This window comes from Cricetulus griseus, chromosome 3 (genome assembly GCF_003668045.3).
Source record: "Cricetulus griseus strain 17A/GY chromosome 3, alternate assembly CriGri-PICRH-1.0, whole genome shotgun sequence".
NCBI classification, from domain to species: domain Eukaryota; kingdom Metazoa; phylum Chordata; class Mammalia; order Rodentia; family Cricetidae; genus Cricetulus; species Cricetulus griseus.
In genome coordinates this window covers 186499381-186525434 of record NC_048596.1, presented here as the reverse complement: position 1 = coordinate 186525434, position 26054 = coordinate 186499381, and the positions used below count along the sequence as shown (strand labels likewise).

Genomic DNA, 26054 nt, shown 5'->3' with positions numbered 1-26054 from the left:
ATTGAGGGAGGTGTACTTGCTGTCTGTAGAGGATTTTGTCTAAGAGCAGCTCACAGCATCCCTGGGTCAGAGTTTAATGTCCTCTACCTAATGGAGTAGACACGTCCCTACTACCATGACCCTAGGTGGATGTGATTGACATCTGGAATTGTAGCCTCCAGTCTGCCAATCCCTGAACAAAAAAGTCCCGAGAGCAAGCCCAGGATGGAGGAATCCGACAGGGGAGCTCCTCCTCTCCATTCCCATCTGAATCCTCCCTGCACCCTGCAGATCCCAGCAGCCCACCTACAGAAAAGAAAAGAAAGCTTTGAAGACTCCTGCAATTCTGCGCCCCCCCCCCTTGAGGGAATAAGAGGGCGTGAAAAGAGTTCTGGGTTCAAATCTTAGCTTTGCTACTTTAGTAGTGTTACTGCTGGGTCCAGTAACTGGATGTCCTGAAGATGGACAGAGAGAAAGGAAGGCAGGAGCAACCTCTTCCATTTTCACAGAAAAGCCTGTGGTGGTGTCCCCGGCAGGCGCCCAGGAATCTCTTTGAACCCTGGGAACCGTGGCAAAAGAGTCCGTCCCCCCTTCCCCCTCCCGTGCAGCTAACGCCGCGCCCTATGAGATTCCCTGAGTGTGCGCGCCCCCTGCCGGCGGCCCAAAGCGGTGCAGCTCCGGGCCGCCTATAAAGGCAGCTTGGCGCGCAGCCCCAGAGAGAGAACCAGAGCCTAGCAGCACCGAGTGACAACGCTGAGAGGCTTAAGATCTCCAGGAGCGGCTCGCCATGGCTGGCCCGCAGCAGCAGCCCCCTTACCTGCACCTGGCCGAGCTGACGGCATCCCAGTTCCTGGAAATCTGGAAGCACTTTGATGCAGACGGTCAGTAAATATCCCAACTTCTGGGTCCCTTGATCCCCGGGGACCTGAGGTTGGCAAAGGGGTCAGGGGCATGGCTCAATGAGGGCAGGTGTGTTTTGTCCCTCAAGAGATTTGTTCTGGCGGCAGATCCTCCTGGGGTCTTGAGTTTGGGAAACGCCCGACTGCCCTGGTGACAACTGTCAGTAAGTTTTCCCGATGCAGGGTGCCCAGGGCCCGCGTTCTGAGCAAGTCGGAGCTTTTCCAGAGAGGAGGACTGGGCAAAAAAAGGCTCCCCAAGATTCCCCTGCCTCCTTCCCCACCTTTCCCTTCAAGCTAACGCCCTGCGGTCAGCCCCGTAGCCACAGGTCTCCAAAACCCACTCATTCCACCCCTCTCGCTCCTTACCCCACCGTCAGTGCAGGAGATGTAGAAAGCTGGGCGTCCTGAAGGGAAACTCAGGGGCCTCCCCTGAAGCTGGGGACCTGGTTGGCCAGGAACAGGAATAGAGAATGGATCTGGGGCTCTTAATAAACCGGGACTTCTTGACCCCTTTTCCAACCCCACCAGTGTGTAGGGTTCCCAACTACAGAGCAGTGGGTGTGGTAGGGAGGTTCCCGAGGCTAGCCCCCAGCCTGTTGCCTGGTGGTAGAGATTCAGGTATCCTGAGTGACTGTCGGGGGGGGAGATTATCTTAAACACCCCGGCGACCAACTTTGCTCTACGTGGTCTTCGCAATGACCAACCCCAAAAGTGAGGTCCAAGTGAATGGTTTTGGAGGTGGCTCCCACACCTGCGATTCCAAGTGTCTACAGAGAGCGCACACACCACCAGCCCAGCCCCCCATCTCTCCCCGTCCCCAACTCCCAGCTTCTGCTATTACTGGAGACTTTTCCATCACTCAAAAAAAAAAAAAAAAAAGAGGAAGAAAAGCCATTTCAATCCACCCTCCAATGCCTTGGCTAGAGTGAGCACACAGAACACATTAACATCTCAGAACTGTTGTCAGGGTGGTGGCTGAGGGGGGTTGGAAATCGTCTTATCAGTTGGCAACTCCCTGAATTCTCTCCCTCCTCTCTGAATCCCCTTGGCAGGGTATGAAGATGGGTGTGCAGAGATCTTCTGCCCTCAGTGCGGTGGCAAGGAAAGGGTTAGTGTCTGAGGAGGCCAATAGGTGAAGTTTTGTTTCCCTGGAGGCAACTGAGAAAGCTGGAGGTGTTGAGGACTATGTATCAGGATGCCTGAGAATTACTCAAGGTGGTGGCTCAGTTGCTCAATCTGAAAAATGGGGCCAAGGAGGGGATGTATTTCACTTCCCTGCTCCTGTCACCCAGGATGGAAAGGGCTCCATCAGCTCTGCAACCCATTGCATTGCACAGGGCATGCTTTGGCTAGTATATCTGCACCAGAGACTTGCTTGAGTCAAGGAAAGTTACCAAGCTGTCAAGGTTATGCCACTGGCCTCCTGCTAGATGAGTCAGCTATAAACAGCCGACTCCAAGTCTACTTTTCCCTGGGGACAGCCTGTAGCCCTCTCAATCATTATGAAAACCATATGATAAGGTCTGCACTGAGACATTTACTTTAAAAAAAAAAGCAGTTCAGTCCTTTTGAGTCTTGCTCTGGGATGCTTCTGGGTGGACTCCTCTGGTGTAGACTAGGAAGCTGCTATGGGGGACTTGGTTGGTGATGCTGCCTTCCAGTTGGGGCTTATGTCCCCATTCAAGGGGACTGACTCCTCCTAGGGTAGGAAGAGAGGTTCTTCTACAATGTAGTACTATCCCAATCCACATCCCAGCTTTGGAGGTGGTGGGTAATTCTTTTTATCACAGAAAGGGATCCTTGGAGTCACTCACACACCTCCTCAAGCAAGTCCCAAGTGGGACCAGAAACAAAAGCGATGTGACCCACAAGGTGCATATGTGGACAAACTGGAATCCCACTGAGGAATTTAGAAGTAAGTTTGGAACTGTCTCTGTACCTCTACGGTTGACCTTCTCCTTGGCCTCTTGGACACCCCAAGGCTGCAGGTGAGCCCATCACCTCATCACCTGAGCTGCCCTGGCCCTGTTTGAGCCTTTCTCTCTTCTAGCTGCCCCAGCTTCTGTTTGCTACTTACAGATCCATTGCAAGAGGTTTGCTACGCAGTACCTTAAAGACCCCTGGGAGACTCTCCACAGCTCACAGGTCCCTGGAGTGAGCTCACTGGAGCCCAGTTAATGACAGGCACCAGGGAGAGGAGCCACCTCCCTACTACCCCAGACTCTTGTAAACAAGGAAGCTTTATAGAAGACCTTGATCCAGTGACAGCAGGGCTTGGGGCTGGGGTTGGGATCAAAATCACCCCTTTTGATTCAGAAAGAAGGGGTGCTACCTAATTCCTTCATCCAAAAAAATTGTTTTCAAAAAGGTCACTAGCAGTGGGGAAGGGAAGAACAGGCATTTGAAGAGTGGGGGGCTGGGCAGGAAGGGGTCAGAGAGTTCTTTAGTCTCCTATACAACCCCAACTTGCCCTCATTGGCCACCAAAGGTCGGCACTGGGAGCCAACAGTCCCTCTAACCCATCAGTATCGGTATCAGGCATCAGTGAGGTGGCAGCCAGGTCACCCTATGCCTTTTCATGCTAGGGGACTTTTCTACATGTTGCCTCCACACTCTGAGAGACACAATATCTGAAATCTTCACTCTGTTGATTCCTGGACACTTTGTCAGCAATTGTTTGACTCTATAAGATCCAAGTGGCTGTGAGGCCTGGTAGCACAGGCCTATACCCAGTTGCTCAGGATGAAGACTGCAGATTTATAGACTTCCTGGGTTATAGAATGAGTTTCAGGCCAGCCTGGGCAACTTGGTGAGACTCTGTCTCAAAATAAAAAAAATAGATGAGGAATGAAGTTCAGAGGTGTATTATTATATCTAAATGTTTGTCTATCATGCACCAGGTTCTAGGTTCAAACACTAGCAACTCAGTAAGAAAGGAGAGAGAGGCAGAGGGGGAGGGAGAGAGAGAAAGGGAGGGAAGGAAGGAGAGAAAGAAAGAGGAAGGAGAAGGGAGAGAGAGTATGGAGAGTGGAAGAGAGAAGGAGAAGGAGACAGAGGGAGGGAGAGAGAGACAGAGAGAGAAGAGAGGAAGGGAGAGACAGACGGGGGAGAGAGGGGGAGACAGAGACAGAGAGAGAGAGGGGGAGAAGAGAGGAAGGGAGAGGCAGACAGAGGAGAGAGAGGGAGACAAAGGGAGAGAAAGAGAGAGAGAAGGAAGAGGCAGAGGGAGAGAGAGACAGAGAGAAGGAGAAGAGAGGGAGGGAGAGGCAGACAGACAGGAGAGAGAGAGAGAGAGAGAGAGAGAGAGAGAGAGAGAGAGAGAGAGAGAGAACCAGGTGGTTGAGGGACGGGCGCCCAAGTCAGAGTGCACATACCCTCTCTGTGCAGTTTTGACAGATGCTACCAGGCTCCTAGTCCACTGATAACCTGTGAGTAACCAAGTTGTGGCTCAGGAAAGAAATAGAGGGGTTCTTGCCAGTCTTCTAGAAGCAATTAGAAAGCAGAAGAGAAAGAGCATCTCCCAGGAGCAAGCTGACATTCATGGACCAAGACAGGCACCACTTGGTCCAAGCCTCTATCCTTTATAATACATAGGTTATATACTATATCCTATATATAGAATAGGATCTATATAACCTATATAATATAACACATATGTAGAAAGATATATAAACAAGAAAGGCTACTAAAGGAGTTATTTGAAACTAAACCCTCCAAAGTGGATTATATTCAGCCTCACTGTACACAACCATCAGAGTGGCTTTGAGTCTGTGAACATGAGGAAGTGCCCCCAAAAGTGCTACTTTTAAGACTGTAGCAAAACACAAAGGTCAGTTGGTTTTACTATGTAAGAAGGAAATAATCTTATGGACATTTTCTATCCCCAAAGAATGTATACCTAGCTACAGGTCTGGAGACCTACTCAGTGGTCTGGGCTTTGTCCACTTTCAAGCAGCCTTGGTGAGCTGGCTTCTCAAAGCTCTTCCCAAGTACTGAGTCTTATTCCTTATCTGTATGGAACTCAGAGGTCCCCTACACTGAGGACTTTGAAAGTTGATAATAAAAAAGACCATACAATACCGAGGAGGGCTCTGCCAGGCTCTTCTTTCCCTCCCAAACCCAGTGTTTCTAACAGCACTGTCCTGCAAACGTGTGCACCACTGAGGACCAGAACCAGTGCCCAGGCAGGCCCTCCCAGAGCCCCACACACTGCCAGCTCTGATCCTAGTGAAGGGGTTGGGGAGCTCGAACAGCATCACCTGCCAGAGGCTGGAGAGGCCTGAGAAACAGCCCTGGGATAGGAAAGAGAGAAGCTGGGGATGTAGGATTCCATCCCCAGCAATACACACACACACACACACACACACACACACACACACACACACACACTGACAACTCATGGTTCTTTAAACGGGAAGACTTGTGAAAACAAGGGCACGAGATGCACAGTAGACATTAAGTATTGACTAATGTCTACAATTCAACACAATTGCTATTCATAAGCTCATAATAGACTCCTAGAAACCACAGTGTGGAGGGTCTTCGGAGATGACTTCAGGATAAAGTGCTGGCTTTGCAAGCATGGAGACCCGAGTTTGATCCTGAGAAACCACATTTTAAAACAGAGTGGTAGTGCACACTTGTAATCCCAAGGTCGGGATAGAAAGGTGGGATCCTGGAGCTCACCTGCCAGCTTCAGGTCAGCAAGAGACTGTATCTAAAATAAAAACCACAGAACAAAACAGACAACAACAACAAAAAGATGGATGGCGCTCGAGGAATGATAGTCAAGGTTGACCCCTGACCTCAGCAACACACACACACACACACACACACACACACACACACACACACACACACACACACACACACTGGGGCAGTTCATTGCAGTTAGTGGGGTTTAGGTCTGGGGACCAAGGTATTATATGCTTGAAGACAGCTTTCTTCTAGCCCTGTGGTGGATCCCTGTAGACATTCTGGCTAGTTGGGAAAGCCTCCTGCCTCACTTGGGGCATTTCCTATGGACTCCCTGCTCCCCTAGTCCCTTTCACAATCACCGTAATCATTTCACTAACGGTTCCCTTTGGTGTGGAATGTGCACAGTATATCAGCTCTGAGCCATGTATCCTCTGGGTAGCCATCACCTTGTCTCTTGGACTGTGATTGCACCAGCCAGGAGTAAGGGGGCTGGGTCTGTGAAGAGCTGGGGCTCCCTGGAGAGGCAGCCAAGGAGCATGGCTGAGGAGATCTGTTTGTACTGATAAGATACTTCAGCAGGCCTTGCCCAGGCAGCCACCAACCCAGGTGCTCTATGTCCCTCCCTTGTTTCATCTTGCTTATTCCCACTCCAGGCACAGGCACCTTTACTAGCTAAGGCCCTTGGGGAGGTTGCTGGGGCTCAGGAGACCCCTCAGGGAAATCTTCTCCAATTCCCACAGAACCAGAATTAATAGAGCAGGCACTAGACTCTTCAAGAACAGCGCCTCTGCAGCGCTTGGCCGGCTGGCATCACTCCTGGTGGATTGCATCAGATGCCCTCCTGTGCCCAGCCAGCCCCATCTGGAGCCTCAGGCTCTGGCCTGCTCCCCTCCTCTTTGGCTCTCTGCAGTCTTACCTCTCGCTCAATCTGCGCCTTCCTTCTGGCCTCCGCATGGCTGGGTCTCAGCCCAGTGTCAGGCTGCCAGCTGTCCACGGGTTCAGGGGACCCATCCTAGCCCCTGTGCCCCGTTCCAAAGTAGCCCAGCCCAGGAGCAGATTAAAATGGGGATATCCAGACATTCTTCCATGAGCTTCAGATCCAGCTAGGGTCTCCCCTCCCCCAGGAGCCACTGTGGGAGAAGTGTGGAAAGTATATGTGTATGTGTGATGGATAGAGAGATCCAGGCAAGTACAGATTGGACAGACCTTATCCCTGGGATGAGCAAAAGGATTGTGACCTCTGTTACCCAAGTGATAGAAACCCCCAACACCAAGTTCTCTTTTTCAAGGTGGGATTAGTAACACCTCTCTGTTCCTGGCAGCAGCCTAAGAAAGCAAGGCAGAAAGTGGAAGGCCTTTGGAAGTGGCCAGTGCCTGCTGTGCAGACTAACTGACAAGCCTCCTGGGCACACTTAACTACATGAAATCAGAGAACACCTGTGGCATTCTTAAAACAGATCCATGGGCACCACACCCATTCAAGAGATTCAGAACGTTGAGGGAGGGAGCTATGATTCTGCCCTTTTGGGGGGTGGGGCTTAGGAATTAAAACTAATATCTCACATATGCTTTGTAAGCATTCTACCACTGTGATGGATTCTTGGATTCTGCATTTCTAACCAGCTCCTAGGTTACCACCAGTCCCATACCACACAGGCACAGACAGCTCTTCCATGCTACTCAAAAGCTACCAAACTAAACTTTTCACTTTAACAAGATCCCCAGGTAATGGCTATATACCTCCATGTCTGAGATGTACTGCCAGCCTTGGGAGCTTGGAAGACACCCGCACCCCATCAATTAAATCAGAAAACCTGGTGTAGAGCACAGGCAATGTTATCGTTGTCAAAGCTTCCCAAGGTTCCAGTTGAGGACCAGCACTCAAGAGAGCAGTGGTTGTCAGAAACCCTTAGGGCTGAGGATGTGAGGAGATGAAACATGATGCCTTTCATTTATAGGAGATGTTACATCTCCCAGGATGTTTCCAAACATTACTTTGTGTGGCTCTCATGATGAATCCATAAAGTAGAAAGGGTTTGAGCAGTTTTGCCTCTTGAGAGAGAAACCAAGGCACAGAGGAGTTGACTTGTTCTAGAGCAAAGGACAGTTGTGAAAGAGGCGGTACAGTCCCTCCTCCTCCGTGGGTACCTCTTGCCGGATCATCTCAGAAAAATCTGTACATTCAAACCTCAGGGAGGAACAAATAAACCTTTCTGGGGTACAGCATCCTTCAGTCAAGAATTTCCAATCCTCTGTGGCCAGATTAATGATAATGAAATGTTGCCTGTCCTTAGCTTTGGGGTACACGGTGTTGAAATACAGAAACAAAAACAGGCTCGGGAAGGATGCAAGGTCCCCAGCTCCCTTGCAGCCCCCTCTCCCTCGTGTTCATGGTTGGAAGGAAGTTAGTAATGATGGTTACTATGGTAACCACATCTTTATCAATGCCCATCCACATGAGATTTGCTTGCCCCCTCCCCACCAAGCGTAACAAGGTCACAGAAAAAAAGCAAGCCTCTCGCCCAGGGTTTAAATCTTCCTAGAAGGATGTTGACCAACTGCTCCTGCACCCCAGCCTTCCATAAAAGAGCTTGTTAAATGATGGTTGGCGGTGGCCTTAGAAGGAAGGTCTGCCCCCCCCCCAGTGGTGGGAACCCTTCTTCTGGACCCCACTTGTGTGTTCACTCCCTACTTCTCACTCTGCCCTTTCAATGGTTTGTCTGATGTTTTCAAGGCTGGTCACATCCCTGTGAACCATACTTATGTTTTTTGGGGAACAGGCCCGTGTCTGCAGCTTGGAGCTGTTGTTCAGTATGAAACATAAAGGCTCATTGCATGGAGCTAAATTTTTTCCTTTTGTTCAGGTGTATGAGGAGATTCTTATCATGCCTCAGAAGGTGTGTGGGAACCCCCTTGCTGCTCTCAGTATCCTGGGAAGGGAGCTTCTTTGTGCAAAGCCACCATCTCCGCTCTTGGCTCCCTCTCCCTGCCTCTAAGTTTACTCTTTCTTCTCTTTCCGATTGCCTGGGAAATTATTTCTTGTCCATCCTGCCCAAAGGTCCTAGGGAGAACCACCTCTCTTCCATTACATCCTAACTGGTAGTCCAAAACCAAAGTGCTCCTAATGTGGAGTGGGGGCAAGAGCCACGGTGGTGATGATGACTGCCACATTTTGTTTTCTTTTGCTGTTTTTGTTTTTCCAAGATAGGGTCTCAGTACATAGATTCAACTAGCCAATAACTCACTATGTAGCTCAGGCTTTTGTTTTGTTTTGTTTTGTTTTGTTTTGTTTTTCGAGACATGGTTTCTCTGTGGCTTTGGAAGCTGTCCTGGAACTAGCTGGTCTAGCTAGTTCCAGACTAGGCTGGTCTCGAACTCACAGAGCTCTGCCTGCCTCTGCTTCCCAAGTGCTGGGATTAAAGGCATGCGCCACCACCGCCTGGCTGGAGCTCAGGCTTATATTGACAAAGTTACTGGCCCTTCTCGTCAAGGGACCAACTCCTGATTCTCCTGCCTTAGCCTCCCAAGTGCTGCTGTGGGCCAGCGCCATGCCTGCAGCACTGGTGTTCGTGAGGCTTGTGTGGGCCAGTGCCTTAAGTTCATTGTTCTTCAGCTGCATTTTGCCAGCAGTCATGGGAGGAGGCTTATCATTATTCTCATTTTATGCCTGAAGAAATGGAGGTTCAGAGAGGTGATGCTCACAGTCTGGGTGTCACAGGAGAGAAACAGGTGCTGATCCCTAGATGAGAAGGGCCAGCTCCACAGTCAGGAGGTCAAGGGGCTGGAGAAGTGACCAAGCGTCACAGGCCGTGTGAAGCAGGACCCAGGTGAGGGCTTTTGGTAAGGGATGCTATGCAGAGCTGAGTGAGGGCTATTTTTCTCCGTGTGGCTGCCTCTTGTTCCAATTCCCATTAGCCACCTTCTACTACTCCTAGAAACACACACTCACCCACATACCTGACCTGGGCTCCTCCCCGCAGCCCCTGTGACCTCTACATCATGAACTCCAATCCATGCTCATAGTACCAGCTCTAAGCCCCCCATTCCACCCACCCTAGCCTTGGGCTTCTGGAAGCTGCAGATGGCCTCAGAGCCGAGCTCAGCTTCCCATGGCTACCTAACTCTGTAAACCCTCCGAAGAGAAGAAAGAGTGTAGAGACTAAGACTTTGTGCTCTTAGTCAAGGGGAAGCTGCACCTAAGCAATGGGATAACAGTCAGGTCACAGCAGGAGAGAAAAGCCACTAGGTGCCAACTCCTCTGCCTCTTTGCCTAGAAAGCTCCAGTTCACCCCACCTCACCCCAGCTAGTCAACAAGCCCCACCCTCTTGTGAATTCCCAACTCTCCCCAAGAACTCTGTAGAACATCCTAGAAGAAAAAGACAAGTGCCTCGTCCCAGAGGAACCCAGTAATCACCTTTTCTTTGCAGACAAAAATAAATGCATAATTCATCTCATGCAATTCTCTCTGCACAATATTTATTGAAGCATTTTCTCCAGGAAGCATGGCCTTCAAGGTTATTTATTTGGGAATTAAGACCTCAGGGACACTAGGAAGAGAGACCAGAAAGATCCTCCCATTCCCATGGTACCCATAGAGGGAAAGGCAAATGCTTCTGCGTTGTTCTTTTGGTATGTCTGCAATTCCATATGCCCTTGAAGAACGTGACCACCTTCTTCTTAACTATTCAAGTTGGACCACCTCTAGGGGGACCTTGCTCTCCTGCTGTCAATCAGATTTGGAACTCGACTTTAGTGATTGACTGACGTTGCTATACAGGGAAGTAAAAAAGAAGTCACAATCTTAGTTCACACCCTGAGCTAGTGGTATCAGAATGTCTAATGGTGAGAGTCAGACATCCATAGTTTTTTAATGATCCTCAAGAGATTCCTATATGCAGTAAATTCTGAAACTGTTGCCTTATCCCTGTCTGAGTTCCCTCCTGCAAGTGCACAGACCATAGACTCAGCCAGCACTGGCACCTGGGTCACTCGGGCTCCGGCTGTAAGAACCTATACGACCTGTCACTATTTATGTGATCTTGAGACAAGTCAGGCTTTGGCGTTCAAGGCTGGTTCTGATCATTGCACTCCTTCCTTAGGTCCTTTCCCATCTTGTACACAGATGCTGATAACTGGGCTTAAACAGTACTGACACTTGTGACACACTCATAATAGACTGTGTGATTTGCACACAAAACTCCCACTTAGCAGCTGGAGAGATGGCTGCAGAAAGCAGAGGACCTGCGTTTGATCCCCAGTATTCATGGCAAAGCTAGATGTGGTTGTACTTATCCCTAACTCCAGAACTTGGAGGGAGAGACAGGAAGATCTCTAAACCCACTGTCCAGCTGATCAAGCCAACATAATCAGATCCAGGTTCAGTGAGAGTCCTTGTCTCAAAAAGTAAGGTGGAACACCAGAGGAAGACACATAACATTGGCCTTTTGTCTTCATACATGCACACATGGCTGCACACAGCCCCCACATACATACATATGCATATGTACTCTCTCTCTCTCTCTCCAAAAATTTCCTGCAATCCATGTAACTAAAATCTTACCACTTGGGAAGCAGAAACAGTAGAAGGGCTGCATGGTGAGACATTGTCTCAAAGAACCACAAGCAGAACTATTTCGTTATAATAACCCAGTCTGCAGATGAAATGGATTCAATCACTTTCTTCCATGGTTTCTTTCTACATTTTGTTTCTCAGGATTGTCATAGCAAAGTGCCACAGATTGGGTAACCTAACACAACAGAGATGAAAACCTTTCTAGTTCTTGAGGCTAGAAGTTTGAAATCAAGATGTGGAGGGGGCTGGAGGGGGGCTTTGAGGGAGAGACTCTGTTATATGCCTCAGCTTCTAGAGGCAGCAGCAAATCTACAATAGCCTTTAGCTTGGAAATATGTCACTCTTATCTCTACTTCTGTCTTCCCTATGCCTTGACACCTGTCATAACAAGTGATACCCATAAAGATCTTATTTCCAAATAAGGTCACACTCTAAAGTTCCAGGTAGATGTTGGAAGAACACTCAACCCTAGAAACTCTACTTTCTCCCCCAGTTCCAGGTCTGCCACCTGCTGGCAAATCCTGATGCAGGTGACACTTCCTGAGGGACCCCAGCACTCAGGGCTTGCTTATGAACAGCAGCCATCTCCGCCAGGTAACCACATGTGTGTTCGTCCAGTGTTCTGCAGCTGCTGAATATTCCAAGGAGACCTATTACTAATTTTGCACATACACCTGCAAGTTCTCTGAGGACAAGGATCCATGCTTAACATGACTGGTCAAGATACCTATTTGCAGGGCAAAGTTTTCCATGACGTTGGTGTCTTCCTCCTTCCCTTAGTCTTGCCATTCGGCTCTAAGGTTAATTCTCTTTTGTTTGTTTTCATCTGTCTTTACAGGAAATGGTTACATTGAAGGTAAAGAGCTGGAAAACTTCTTCCAAGAGCTGGAGAAGGCGAGGAAAGGCTCTGGCATGGTAAGGCTTCACTCCACCCCTATGTTTAGGGTTTTCTGTGGTCTTCAACTAGCTAGGCTTGAGAATGGTCTGTCTCGTGATGCATCCAGTCAGAAGACCTGGGGTCTCCCTGGTCTTGACACTTAACATCTTTTCATTTGTGAGGATATAAAGAAAATCTATGTTTCCCCCAAGAGCATCTCATCTCAGTCTCTTTGGGAGACTGGGTTATCTTAGAGAGATAACCATCATGAAAGCCAAGAGTTGACGAATCCCCCAAACTATACAGTTATTTGTTTATGTATATATTTTTGTCCTGGGGACGAAACCCAGAGTCCCAGAGGGTTTACAATTTTCTCAAAGAACCCCGGACATCTGCAGTCTACATGAAAAATGTCTCAGTCTCAACACTGTTGACATTGGAGGCTGGATAATTTTTGTTTTGAGAGGCATCTAATATTGTAGAGTATTTAGCCAAACCCTCGCATCCACCCATGAGATAGCCAAGTTTCTGGGAATAAACATGTCCTAAGTTAGATGTGATGGTGCACACCTTTAATCCCAGCACTTGGGAGGCAGATGCAGGTGGATCTCTGTGAGTCTGGGGTTACCATGGTCCACCTTGTGAGTTCCAGGACAGCCAGGACTATATAGTGAGACCCTGTCTTTAAAATAATCATCCTAGACATTATCAAATGTTCCCTGGTGGAAAATGGGGAACAGAATCCAATATTCTAGACCAACAAAGGCTGGCTCCCCAGAAGGACCTAGAGGAAAGCTGAGGGCTTCTCAGAAGCATCCTCTGAGCCCTGACTGTCCACCCTTGGTTCAGAGGCGCCCTGAATTCCGACCTGTACACAGTGACTCCAGATCATGTCCCTGTCCTTATTATAGAAATGTTATTTCCTCCAGTACAAACCTGGCCCTGATGAGTTTGCGAAAACATCCTGGGAGAGCCATGTGAAATACTGAAAAGCTAAAGTGACTGGAGCTGGTTTTTTGTGTCCGTGTCTGGTCTGGAATATATAGAGCCAGCTCTCTCCTACAAGCCCCCTTGGCTCCTATGAGGCTCTCTCTCTTGTCTCTTGCTCTCCACTTGCTGTCTCGTCCACTACTTACTAGTAAATCTGGGATCTTTTCTTAAGAGAAATTCACTCTGTATGAGCTCCAGGCTCAATACTCAGCCAAGTACCCCCAGCGAGAAACATGTCAAAGCCATGGGCTTAAGAGAGCTATGGGTAGTGTATGGATGTATTTGTCAACAGTTCCTTCATCAGCTTTTATTACTGAGATGATGTGAGCACAGGTTTCAGGAACCACAGCTTCAAAACTGACTCTGTGATCAAGGACTATGCAGAAAAACATGTTTAATGAAGTTTCAAACCTAACCATCCTTTTCTTAGTCATTCTCTTCCTTGGCTGGCATGAGGGTGCCTGAAAAGCCTTGTCCATAGCAATCCCAGCTTCTGACATCTAGGACTGGTTCTTAGAGCATCTGTCATGTGGTAGAAAAAACTCAGACTTTGGGAGCTGCAGCTAGGCTTTCAAGTCCTGGCTGTATTTACCTGGGTGGTCATGAGGAAAATCACTGCATCTTGTATTCTATTTATGTGTGAGATCCAGGGATGACTTGCCAACTGGGGACCATGGTAAACCTCTGATAGTTGCCCACATTTATGTTAAGTACTTGACATCAAACTTGTGTGTTTGTAAATATAAATAAATACTGACTGACGAATATTAGTAAATTGAGATCAGGTTCCAAAGCCAAAGATGATACAGGACTCCAGAAAAGCTCTCAGAATGTGTAGAGTTTCTCTTGAGCCAACTTTAAGGAGCATGAAACCCCAGTGGAAGTCCCCAGGTAACTGAAGCAGAAGATCAGATGTGCATGGCGTGGGGGCTGCAACATTGACTGAGGAGAAGAAAGAGCTCCTTGGTGCAGATGACATCTCAGGGAAAGGTTCCGACTGTCAGGAGACCACTGTGTTTAAGTTGAGGGGTAATGGGCTGAAGGAACTCTTAATAAGTAATCTATTTTTCTATACTCAGAATAGTTGAGCAGGGGATTTAAATTTTCACTCAGCTGTGTGATGTCCTCACATTCCTTTTGGCATGAAATCAGATAGGAACACTGCAGAATTGCGAGCATGTCTTTGAAGAGGAAAGTGAGTGGTTCATTTTGGTTTGGTGGAGTGGTTGGAACCTATTGTGGAATATTGGGTTGATCTGGGTTATGCTAAGAGCATCTGAGTGGTGGGAATAAGCCTAAAACCTGTATGGAGCTGTGGACCGACCCAGCTCAAAGTTCAAAGGGTGTATCTAGTCACATGGTACGGAACATGCCCATGTGTCCTGTCTCCCTTTGGCAATCATGTGACTGAGCTCTAAGGCAGAGCCTGACCCTGAGCTCTGGCACCTCTGCTTCCTGAACCATATGTCCAGGTCACGAGATGACTCTCAGCCCTGCTTCACTGAGAGTCTCACCTCTGCATCATAACATGGCAGCAAGATCAGCCTCCTTTCTCTGTCCACAGATGCCAAAGAGTGACAACTTTGGAGAGAAGATGAAGGAGTTCATGCAGAAGTATGACAAGAACTCAGATGGGAAAATTGAGATGGCAGAGGTGAGAGCCATGGAACTGGCTGAGAGCTGTATTCCCTGTGCCTACCCCACGCTCAGGCTCAGCCTGGAACATCCTCACCTGAGCAGTGAGCCAACTGGACATAGCCAGTGGGACTTTCTCTGTGTGTCACCCAAGGAAAGATGGAATAACAAACAATGTGCTGGGGTTTGGTCCCTAAATGCTCTCAGGATCCAGCAGACAGTACAAATGTGTGATTAACCAAGCTTAAGACAGTGAGAAGACTGGTTAGCAGGAGTGTGCACACCCCACCTAATGGCATCCAAAAATCAAACTTAATATATATTTTATGTAGATAATTTACATTCATAACGTACATTCCATGCATAATTTTACAGGTATTTCTACATATATACACATGCACACACGTATATACTCAGACTTGCATATAAATATGTATGTCACTTATGATAATTGGTTTGTGACCCATGGTCAAGAGATCAGTATGATGGTGGTAGCACATGGGTTAGAACCTAGCTCTTCCAGGATACAGTGGTTCAAATGCTACCATAGACCAGGTGCTCTAGAAGCAAAGCTTGAGATTCCAGAGTTGTGGCATACTACAGCAAATAAAAATAAAGAGCGAATGACTGCACAGAGAGGGGGGGACTGGGAGGCCACTTCTGCATTGGCCTATCTCAGAACTCTTTAGATTGTGCCATAGATAGTGTTTCACCTGGAGGCCCAAGTCAGTAAGTCAGTGTTCACAAGGAAGGAAATGAAGGAGGAAAATGTGATTTCCATGCCTCCTATTGACTGGCCATTTTCCATCCTTCCTGTGGGAAAGTCTGCTCTGTTCCCTGATTGTCCATGCGCTCCCCCCCCCACCTCCCTGCACCCTCACACTGATGTGGTTTTCTGTGTTTCCCAGCTGGCACAGATCCTGCCGACTGAAGAGAATTTCCTTTTGTGCTTCAGACAGCATGTGGGCTCCAGCGCTGAGTTTATGGAGGTGAGTCTTCTCTCTGCTCCGGCATGGAGACCTACCCTTCTCTTGTATTCAGAGAAGGCCTGCCCTAAACACCTGCAGAGTCTGGGAGAAGCTAAACCCACAGACTACTAGAGGTGTGGTCTGTGCACTGGCAGTAGTGGCAGCAGTCACCTGGGTCTTTGTGGACAACCGGCCACATTCATGCCTCAATAAGATACCCAGGTTGGACAGAACCAGCTCTTAGGCTGAAAGAGTCGTTCTTTTTAGTGCAGTTTGCCCAAACATCAGATATGGGTTTAATTTTATGGTGCTTTAAAGGATTTTCTCCAGTTTTTCTGAGATGGTAAGATTCCATAAGCTGGTAATTGACTTGCAAATTTTGTCCATAGTTCTTTTGCCTGTGTTGAAGAAAAGTGGTACATCCTTAGCCTGTGTCAAGAGCCTGTGTTTGCAGGGGTCCTTATTTTTTCTGTCTATAAAAAAATGGATATGGAGTTGAAGATGTAGCTCAGTGGTGAAGTGCTTGCCCAGCATGTGCAAGGCTCCAGGTTCCATCCCCAACACAAAAGGGAAAACAGGGAGGGGGAGGAAAGGTGGGGGAGGGGGCAGAAAATGAAGAAAGGATGGAGGAAGGAATGTGTCTACCCCTTCCTTTCTTTATAGAGATGTGGAGATTGGTCTCTGCTCCATCTCTGGTCTGAGACTGGAAATGCAGGTAGCTTTCAAGAGTCAGAGATGCTTAAAAAGAAGCAACTCTCTCTCTCTCTCTCTCTCTCTCTCTCTCTCTCTCTCTCTCTCTCTCTGAGTGCGTGTATGTATGTATGTATGTGTGTGTATGTATGTATATATGTATGTATGTGTGTGTGTGTGTGTGTAACTTCTCTGCATGTGGTTGACATGATGCTGTACTTTTGCATGCCTTTACCCTTCTAAACCCATGAATATTTTCAGAGAGCCAGCACAGCCTCTCTCTCTCTCTCTCTCTCTCTCTCTCTCTCTCTCTCTCTCTCTCACACACACACACACACACACACACACACACACACACACACACCTCCTGGGATCCCACCCCTCAGAACCACCCCTTCCTGGGGTCAGCCATTCTTTCCACTCTTAGCATCTACAAACATGAAATGGTCCCTCAGAAGCCCTGAAAGGCTTGTGTTCCCCCATAGACTGCATCCTGCACAGCACAACACTTAATATTTAATTTTAGGACTTTTTTGAGATTCTACAAAGCCCAGGTTTCTTTAATTCCTTCCCGCAAGAAAGAATAAGGACACCTTGGTAGACAGACACACTGTTGGGAAGGACGTTGAGAATGTAGCGCCCAGAGCTGGCGTAGTGTAGAAGTGGGCTTGTCGGGGGTGGAGTCAGACCTGCCACAGCATTGAGGTTAGTTAGAATGGCATCTGGACACTTTGCCCTGTGGAGGACTGGGTAGCAGCTACCCAAGCTGTCTAGAATGTGGATTTGCTTGTGTTTCATAACTTGAAAAAACCAAAACTGAATGTCCTAGTTTGCAGTGAAAAAAAAAATCACACCTTTTTTTCTGATATAAAAGAAAGACCCTAATTCAGTGGTTCCCGACCTTCCCAATGCTTCCACCCTTTAATACAGTTCCTCATGTCGTAGTGACCCCCAGCCACACAATTATTTCATTGCTACTTCATAACTGTAATTTTGTTATGGTTATGAATCATAATGTATATATCTGATTTATGTGGGATATCTGACATGTGATCCCCTAAGGGATCTGACACTCTTGACAACATGAGACACACCTGTAGAGAGATGGCGTGTGCTGGAGGGAAAATTGAAGAGATTTGACCTTTTTCCCCTCCCAGGAAACCCAGTGTGGCTGGTGTTTGAGTGTGGATTTGAAGCCAGGGGTGATGGGCATAAAAGTCAAAGGAACGAAATTTGAAAGAAACCTAAAAAAACATGAAACACAAAAAATAGACCAAAGACTTAGGGCAGCAGGGTTCTGTGGATCTCTTTACCACAGACCCAGGCAGTACCCTCCCTGCCCTCTCTTACCCCCTACCTGATGGTTTCAGAGCACTTGTATCGGGGACCACGTGTTTTCAGGATGTGGTAAGTTACCTGTTGCTATGTAACAAATACCCCCTCCCATGTTTAACACCTTAAAGCAACAGAGACTTGCTATCTAAGAGTGTCTGTGATTAAGTCAGCTACCCCAGATGGCTCTAGTCTAGAATGTCTTGTGAACTCAGTCAGGGTGCCAACTGGGCTGTAGTTCTTGAAGGCTTGACTGGAGCTGGAAGATAGCCCATCTCCATGGCGGTCAGACTCTTATGTCACCCTTCTGAAACTGTCTATGGAGGAGTTAAAGGATGTGGTTGCTGGGGTCAGCAAGCTGGGCTCTGTTTTCACAGAGTTCCAATACCTTCACAAAATAAGTAACTCAGACCAGAGCAGGGAGCAGGGCAGGCCCAGGGCACATTTACTCTAGAGATGAAGGTCAATATTCCTTGAACTTCATGTATAGAGAGAGGGGGAGGGAAGAGGTTATAAGAAAACTATGGGTGTTTGGGGGACAGTCTAAAATAAACAATTGCATCGCCATGTCTGCTTCACCATTGAGCATATCTATCGAATACACCATGATGGAGGGATGGAGGATTAACAGTAACCAAGCCTGTTCCTGCTCCTTCCAGAGTTTTCCTCATAACCCTGCCTCATCCCTCACTCCACATCAATAAAAGGAAACCTCAAACTCAACAAATCTAAGATCCATCAGGCCCTTGTTACATCAGGCCCTGATCAAAGCTGCCTGCTTTTAAAGTCAACCCTACTTTACAGCATGATCCAAGGAGGACCCAGGGGCCAGCAGAATGACTCTGTGGGGAAGGGTGATTGCTGCCAAGTCTGGTGACCTGAGTTCAAATGCCAGAGCCCACATGCTGAAAGGAAAAGAAACTTCTACAAGCTGTCTCCTGACTTCCACAGGCATGCAATGATGTGCACACCATACTTCCCCCAACACACAAAACAAACAATAAATACAAAAGAGGACCTAAATCTGTAGCAGATTAAAGTAAGAGATCTTGTCCCGGCAGTTCCAAGCCCCCTTTCTGTGTAACCTTAAGTGAGAGACTCTCCTTCATTTCCTTCTCTGTGACATTGAAGGGACTGGCTGTGCCATCTCCATGTCCGGTGATAGAGTGAGGACTCTTAACATCTAAACACCAGGACCTTACATGTCCCATGACTGAGAACAGGGGGAAGGTGGCAGGGTTTGATACATTTTTATGAATAGGTTGGCATTCCCATTGCAGGCTTGGCGGAAGTATGACACAGACAGAAGTGGCTACATCGAAGCCAATGAGCTCAAGGTATGATGGATGGGCCTTAGGGATGGCATACAGGAGGACATGGAGAAGAAAGAGTGAGGCTAGAAGCTTGGTGGATCTAAAGAACCAGGGAGAAAGGGGTGTTGGGTGAGGGACTTGGGTTTGTGGTCTCCTCAGAGGTACTTGATCCTGGCACAGATGTTGGACTTCTTTGGAGAAATCCTGCGCCAGCAATGGGGAGCTTCAGGACCAGGCATTCAGCCAAACCAGACTCCTCCGCATCCTAGGGTACAGTATAGGTACTCCTGAGGAAATTACAGAGGATTGGCCATCTAACTTAAGCATCCACTCCAGTTCCTCTGGGAAATCAGTGATCCTTGGGCACAGCTGGGCCCTGTGTATTGGGTTCTGAGGAGGGAGTCAAAGCCAGTCTCTACGGCCTACTCTACAGTCAAAGTTGTATGTACCCAGGAGCCACTAAGAGGACTTTATGTTCATACCACAAATGATAAGGGGTTAGGGGAGTAAGAGAAGTGTAAGCTATGCATTGGTAGAGCTCAAAGATCAACTTGGATTGTGTAAATGAATATGTAAGCAAGTGAGTGGGGCTGAGTGAGCAAGTCAGGCTCTGAAGAGGCCTTTGGTGTTCCAGGGGTTCCTGTCTGACCTCCTGAAGAAAGCCAACAGGCCCTATGATGAACCTAAGCTCCAGGAGTACACCCAAACCATAGTAAGTGTTGGCATTGCCCCTCCTTCTGGTGTGCAGGGTCCTTTCTTTGTTGATGTTTCATGAGGTCTATGTGCAGTGGCTCATGATAGCAAGTGCAAGTTCATAGCTGCACACATCATTGGCTGTCCTCACTGAGTTGACTCCAAAACCACAGTGATATTGGGGTAGGGGGTTCTCTGTTTCCATGGGAACTGATAAAGCTCCAGGAGAAGATGAACCTTGAGAGGGAGGTCTTCAGTAATGGCTGCTGTGTCTCACCACTCCCAGAAGGGGAGAGATAGCTGGTACTGAATCCTCACTGTCTCCCCCAGTGACTGACTTAGGCCTCGCTGATCCCCAGCTTCAAGTGACCCCAGTGGAAATGATGGCAGGTGGAGGCCCTTATGTGAGGAGGTGAAACAGATAACCCAGCCATCTCTTTCTGTTCCCAACAGCTGCGGATGTTTGACTTGAATGGAGATGGCAAACTGGGCCTCTCAGAGATGTCCAGGTAAGTACTTTCCACACCCCTGGTGTCACTTTAAACAGGCCTGTGCTTCTGTCCTTATCTGAGCCCAAACAATACCATCTAGAACTAGAAATTTTGATACCACACTTCACCCATTTCTTTTATTTTAAAAATCCCAACCAACTCCTGACTATAAAGTGCTCAGTGATCGTTGCCATGGCTACAGATGCTGCCTCTCTACCCTGCTCCCAATCTGAGTGGCTGCTGCCATTGGCATATCCTCTAATCTCTGCTCTAATGTTTTCTTCCAGACTCTTGCCAGTGCAAGAAAACTTCCTGCTGAAATTTCAGGTACAAACGTCTCTTTGCTTTCTTTTGTCTCCCTCCATTCCTCTCATATCTCTGAACTTAGCCTTCTGGCTTCCTTTGCCCCCCCCCACACACACAGAGAGAAAGAGAGACAGAGAGAGAGAGAGAGAGAGAGAGAGAGAGAGAGAGAGAGAGAGAGAGAGAGAGAGAGAGAGAGAGAGAGAGAGAGTCAGTCATGATTTTAATTCTTAATTCTTTGGTCTTTCCAGGGTATGAAGCTGACCTCAGAAGAGTTCAATGCCATCTTCACTTTTTATGACAAGGTGAGAGGGAACAGTACGGGGTAGGAAAGCAGAAGCCCTATTACCAGTGGTGGCAATGGCCAGAACTGCTTGGTCTGTAGGAAGAGACCAGCTTTCCAGAGGGGTCTCTTGGGCCTGAGGGTTCTTTTTTCTGTTATTTGGAAAACAAATGGCGTTGATTCCTGACCTACAGGAACCCACAGATTTTATTTCTTACAAATGTAATAGAAAAACAGGTTTGGGGGTTTTGTTCCTTTGTTTTTTAACAGTTAAAGAAGGTTGTGGTCATGACGTGGCAGTTGAGCCAGTTTTTTGTTTGGTTGCTTTGCTTTTTCATCTTTTTTTTCTTTTTTTTAAATTGCTTTGGTTCCGATTTTGACGCAGGGTCTTGCTATGTAGCCTGGGATGCCTTCAAATTCTTCATCCTCCTGTCACAGCCTGTTGGGTGCTGGGATGACAGGTTTGGGATGTTTGTGCCACCATACATAGCCCAGCCAGTTGTTTTCTGGGACTTTGGGAGTGAGGATCATCTAGCCCCACCCCAATCTTAATTGTCCCCTGAGCTCTGGTGGTCTCCTTTATAACCAGAGCATTGGGGGCTGAATAGCTAATTCAGTTAACTTTAATCTTCTGGGTACTCACAATGCAAATAAGTACTATCAAAAAAGGAGACCAAGAGTTTGTATTGAATGATTGACTGGTGTTGACAGAAAGTGCATTATTCTGTCCTTATATGGTCTGAACACTTCTCTTTACACAGAGAAATGGGAAGATTAGACACCACACACACACACACACACACACACACACACACACACACACACACAACCAAAGCTTTTGAAATTAGGTGGGGGAAGGAGCTGTTGTGGTCAGGGTGACTGGGGGCTGGAGCTCAAAGGGCTGTGCTGACAACTCTCGGCTGCCACCCTCAGGATGGAAGCGGCTACATTGATGAGAATGAGCTGGATGCCCTCCTGAAGGATCTGTATGAAAAGAACAAGAAGGTGAGGAAATGAGCCCAGGGTGGTGTGGGTCCGATGGCTGGGAGAGGTTGAGAATGGATTCTCTCATCTCTGATCTGTGGTGATAAGTCAGTGGCAATTTGTGGGCTGGGCTGTGTTTTTCAGGTTGATTGATCTAAAATACACATAACAAAGTTCATCATTGTAACCATTTTAAGGATTATCGGATAGAGCTAATATATCCATCACACTGTGTAAGCAGCATCATGCCCGCAACCCTCGTCCTGTAAAGCTGAAACCCCACACCCATAGCAACCCTCTCTCCCATCTCTCAGTGTACTGCAGTCTGCATCTGCAGATTTCACTGCTGCAGGTACCAAATAGAAGGGGAGTTGTATGATCACTTGGTGGTTCGTTTCACTCAGCATGCCCGTGTTGTAGCGCTTCAGAATTATCCCTTTTGAGCTGAGTGATAATTGCCTTCCATGCGCAGACCGTCTTGTCTGCCCGTTTGCCACCTATACCCATGTATTGCTTCTGTGTGTTGGCTGTTGTGGATCATGATACTGTGGGGGCACGGGCGATGCTGAAGTAGCCCATCCTGTAGAAGTCCCAGCCACATGGCCATCATGAAAGACTTTTAACACAGACAGAGAATTTGGAGGGCAGAAGCCAACGGTGGTGAGGACTGTTCCAAACTCATTACCTGCAGAACCTGGGGCTGGGGAAGAGGCTAGAGGGGAATCACCGGTGTCTCTCAAAGACCAAGAAAACCAGCAGTTTTGTGCCTGGCACTGCCTCTTGGCAATGAATCCTCCAGAACCCTGGATGGGAGGGATCCGGTGGAATGGCGACCAGAAGGCAGGAGCCTTTGCCGCTGTCTTCCATCACCTCCCAGAAGATGGCTTTCACATAGAAAATTACTGCTTTCTTTAATTAGATGACAAACGTTCTGTAACTTCTAGAGCTGTCCAACTGCCTCGGCTGCCAAATAAGAGCTAAATTTAATGCTCAGCTTCAGGGAAAAAAAATCACTGCAGCCTCTGGGTCCATTTGTCTCTCTTTGCAAGTATTTTTCTGAGTAGCAGCCTTCATTGATTTCATCCTACATTTACATTTTAATGTAGGAGATGAGGATTCAGAAGGTTCCTGGGAAGAAGAAAGCCTTCCCCAAAGCCAGTATTACAACTCAGTAACCCTTTTTCCTGACACTGTATCCCAACAGCAAGTCATTTATGTAGCCGTATGTGCTCCAATGGATATTAGAAAGCTGAAAAGAAAACCTGTCTTTGACTTAAATTGCATTGATGAAGCATAATTAGTCTTTATAAGGTCATGCCTAATACTGGAGGTTGGTAAACTCTGCACACACACATTAAACCCCAGAGTGACCTGCATTTCGTGGTCATCAACTCACTGGGCTCTTTCTTAGTTAATATGAGGGACAGAGCATAAAACTGTACAGGTTGCCCCAGATATGCAGACAGAAGCAAAGGGCCAGGTGCTAGGATTTGGAAGCAACCCTGAAGGTTGGAGAACAGGATATTTACATCGTAGGAGCCTTCTGTGTGTGCCAGGCCCCAGACTTGGCACCTGAGTGTTAAGAGAATGATCAGCAAAGAGAAAGAGCTGCATGGCTAAATTCCTGCACCTGAGCGGGGATGGGACAAGGCCATTTTTGGTGGGCTCACGTAGCAGGTGCAGCCTCATTTTAATGGTACCTGCATGGGCTGTGATAAGGTTTCTAAGTAGATTAGTGCCGGCGGCTCAGGAAGGGACAGACTGAAGGACTGAAACTTCAATAGTTAGCAACATTCCCAGGGATGTGGTAGCACCCTAAGGCCTTTCCCAAGACTTGAACAGAACCCCGAGACATAAAAATTAGGCTGTCTCTCCCTGCCACATTTCCCCCTGGGGGAAAAAAACTTTCAACTTTGGCATTGATATAATGCCCCAAAGGGGTCCCTTCTTTGATTCCTCATTGAGGCACACATATCCCTCCTCAGTGTGTACATGACCTTTCCAGGAACTTCCTAACTTTAGGGAAGATGTTCCTCAATCTAGAGATGCTTGCAAAATGCCTTTGGGTGGGGACAGTGGCATAAAACTGGGAATCACTGATTTGAGAGGTTGTCTCCAACCTATAAAAGAAAAACACTGACAGTTGAGCCCCCTAAAAGAGAAACAGAACACATGGAGGCCAGGTAAGTAGATAAGAGTTTGAGGCTCCAAGGCCTGGAGATATTTTTGATGAGGTGATCCAATCTTTTAGTAAGTGTTTAGCCTTTATCCTTCTGTTTTCTTATCAGTGGAGTTGAGACAAGGAACCATCAACCTAAAAGGAGAAGTATATTTTTAAGGTATCTGCCAATGTTTACCACCAAAAAAAAAAAAAACAAAAAAAAAAGAATAAGGAAGGGGGCCTGGGGATGTAGCTTGGTGGTACAGTCTTTATCTAGCATTAGAAAAGCCCTGGCTTTGAACCCCAACAATATAAAACAGTAATAACACTTAAGAGGAGAAGGGTGGAGGAAAGGGGAAGGGAGAGGAAGAGCAGAAGAAAGAAGGAAAGAAAAAAAACAGCTATTTTCCATTGCTGTGGTGACTTTGCTGTGTGCCAGACCTGCTGGCCATTTGTACCCTAGGCAATTATTAAAAGATGCCTATTTAACATAAGGACTATCAGGTATTGATCCTGTTTATATACATATACATATATATATATATATATATATATATATATATATATATATATATATCATGGGCTTGTGTTTATAGACTCTCTACCTCAGTGGTCCCTAAAGACCACAGGAAGCCAGTGAACAGGAGAGCTGGTGAGCTTTGTTGCTAGAGGAGACAGAAGGTAAACAAGCCCTCCTTGTTTAAAATGGAGGCAGATTAGGGACATGTGATCCAAGAGACCTGGAGGCAAGACCGGGGAGGCTTTCCTGACCTCATCTCTATGACCTGCAGAGACCTATGTTTGTCCTGAGTAAATGGAGTTCTAGGGAGGTGGAGGGTAGATTTGACTCACACAGAGACCTTAAATGTCACCACTGGAGCTCCCTTCTCTGAGCCACTCAGCACAAGTGCTAAGTGTATTCATTCCCCCACCTAGCCATCACCCTGCCTTCTCCAGGCAAGGATTGTTGGTGTTCCCATTTTTACAGCTAAGGCTGCTGAACCGCAGAAAGGGAGACTGCTTTATCCAAACAATGCAGCCAGTAAGTGAAAGAGAGAGGGCTTTAACCCAGGTGGACCTGACTGCAAAGTCCATGCTTTTTGTCCCACTAGGTTCACGCAGTATATTTGTGAATGTATGTGTGGCAGTGTCAGGGGCAGGGGACCTCTTTGGACAAGGCCATGCACTAAGCCTGCTCTCACCTTTCTCCCTCCTAGGAGATGAACATCCAACAGCTCACCACCTACAGGAAGAGTGTCATGTCCTTGGCCGAGGCAGGGAAGCTCTACAGAAAGGACCTGGAGATTGTGCTCTGCAGTGAGCCCCCCATGTAAAGGGGTGAAGGGACAGGGGCTGCTTCTGCATCTCCCCTCAACCCCGCCCCACCATCCTGTCTCTCTGACACTCCTTCCCAGACCTAGAGAGCAAGACCTTCCCTTCCCCACCCCTGTAACCTGCACACACCAGCCTGTGGAGCAGGAAAGAAGAGCTGGAGACTGGGTGGCTGCTAGCGTTCCTCCGAGCTGCACCAGCCCAACCCTGGCCACATGGACAGTTGTGCTTGCAGTGGGTCACCAGCCACATGGGTGGTGGGTGGGGGCACGGGTGGGGCTCCCCTAGTCTCTTCCGCTGTGATGCATGAGCTCCTTTGCTGTATGATTTAGGCTTCAGAGTCCCACAGAGTGGACTCTTTCCTCGGGCTGCTCCCTGCCCTTTGCCCCAGGCCACCCTCAACCCCAAGTTTCCAGGTTCTGCCCACCAGCTTGCTAATGATGTAGCTGTCTTCTCAGAGTTCCTGTTGTGGAGGGTGACTGCCCTCTTGTGTTCTTGACTTGTGTGTTCCTTTCATCTTTGGGTTTCCTGTCTTCTTGTTTACCAAAGAAGAGTTTACAGAGAATAAAGTGGAAATGTTCTGCCGTTGACACTCACCCACTTCTTGTCATGGGCAGCATTTTGCTGGGACAAAGGGTCATAGTGATGGGGAGGGTACTGAGGCTACCAGTTTGGGAATTAGGCCTGCCAAGATTCAGCTGGGGGTGGTGGCACATGCTAGGAGGATCGGGAGCTCAAAGACATCCTTGGATGCACAGTGAGTTTGAGGCTAACCTCAAAAACAGAAATGAGGCTGTGGTGGAGATAGCTTAGTTGGCAGAGCTCTTGCCTTGCAAGCACAGGGACCTGAATC

General features: G+C 47.8%; 1 protein-coding gene across 3 annotated transcripts; it reads left to right on the top strand.

The window, feature by feature from the left end:
• The first annotated feature begins 766 nt into the window (after positions 1-766).
• On the top strand, positions 767-25203 carry Calb2 (calbindin 2). 3 transcript variants are annotated; one of them, XM_035441449.1, is made up of 11 exons: positions 767-860; positions 11988-12064; positions 14581-14670; positions 15560-15640; positions 18922-18978; positions 19589-19666; positions 20101-20156; positions 20426-20465; positions 20693-20746; positions 21658-21729; positions 25090-25203. In XM_035441449.1, exons 1-11 carry the CDS (start codon positions 767-769, stop codon positions 25201-25203), a joined length of 813 nt encoding a protein of 270 aa, XP_035297340.1. The 3 variants fall into 3 exon arrangements, with proteins under 3 accessions (XP_035297340.1, XP_027261917.1, XP_035297341.1); XM_027406116.2 differs by having other exon boundaries at positions 25087-25203; XM_035441450.1 differs by lacking the exon at positions 14581-14670 and having other exon boundaries at positions 25087-25203.
• Positions 25204-26054: the final 851 nt, after the last annotated feature.

Coding starts and splice junctions, on each gene's coding strand:
- Calb2 (XM_027406116.2), top strand. CDS start 767: ATGGCTGGCCCGCAGCAGCAGCCCCCTTACCTGCACCTGGCCGAGCTG. Junction 18,979..19,588: donor TCGAAGCCAATGAGCTCAAG/GTATGATGGATG, acceptor TTGGTGTTCCAG/GGGTTCCTGTCTGACCTCCT. Junction 20,747..21,657: donor TCTTCACTTTTTATGACAAG/GTGAGAGGGAAC, acceptor TGCCACCCTCAG/GATGGAAGCGGCTACATTGA.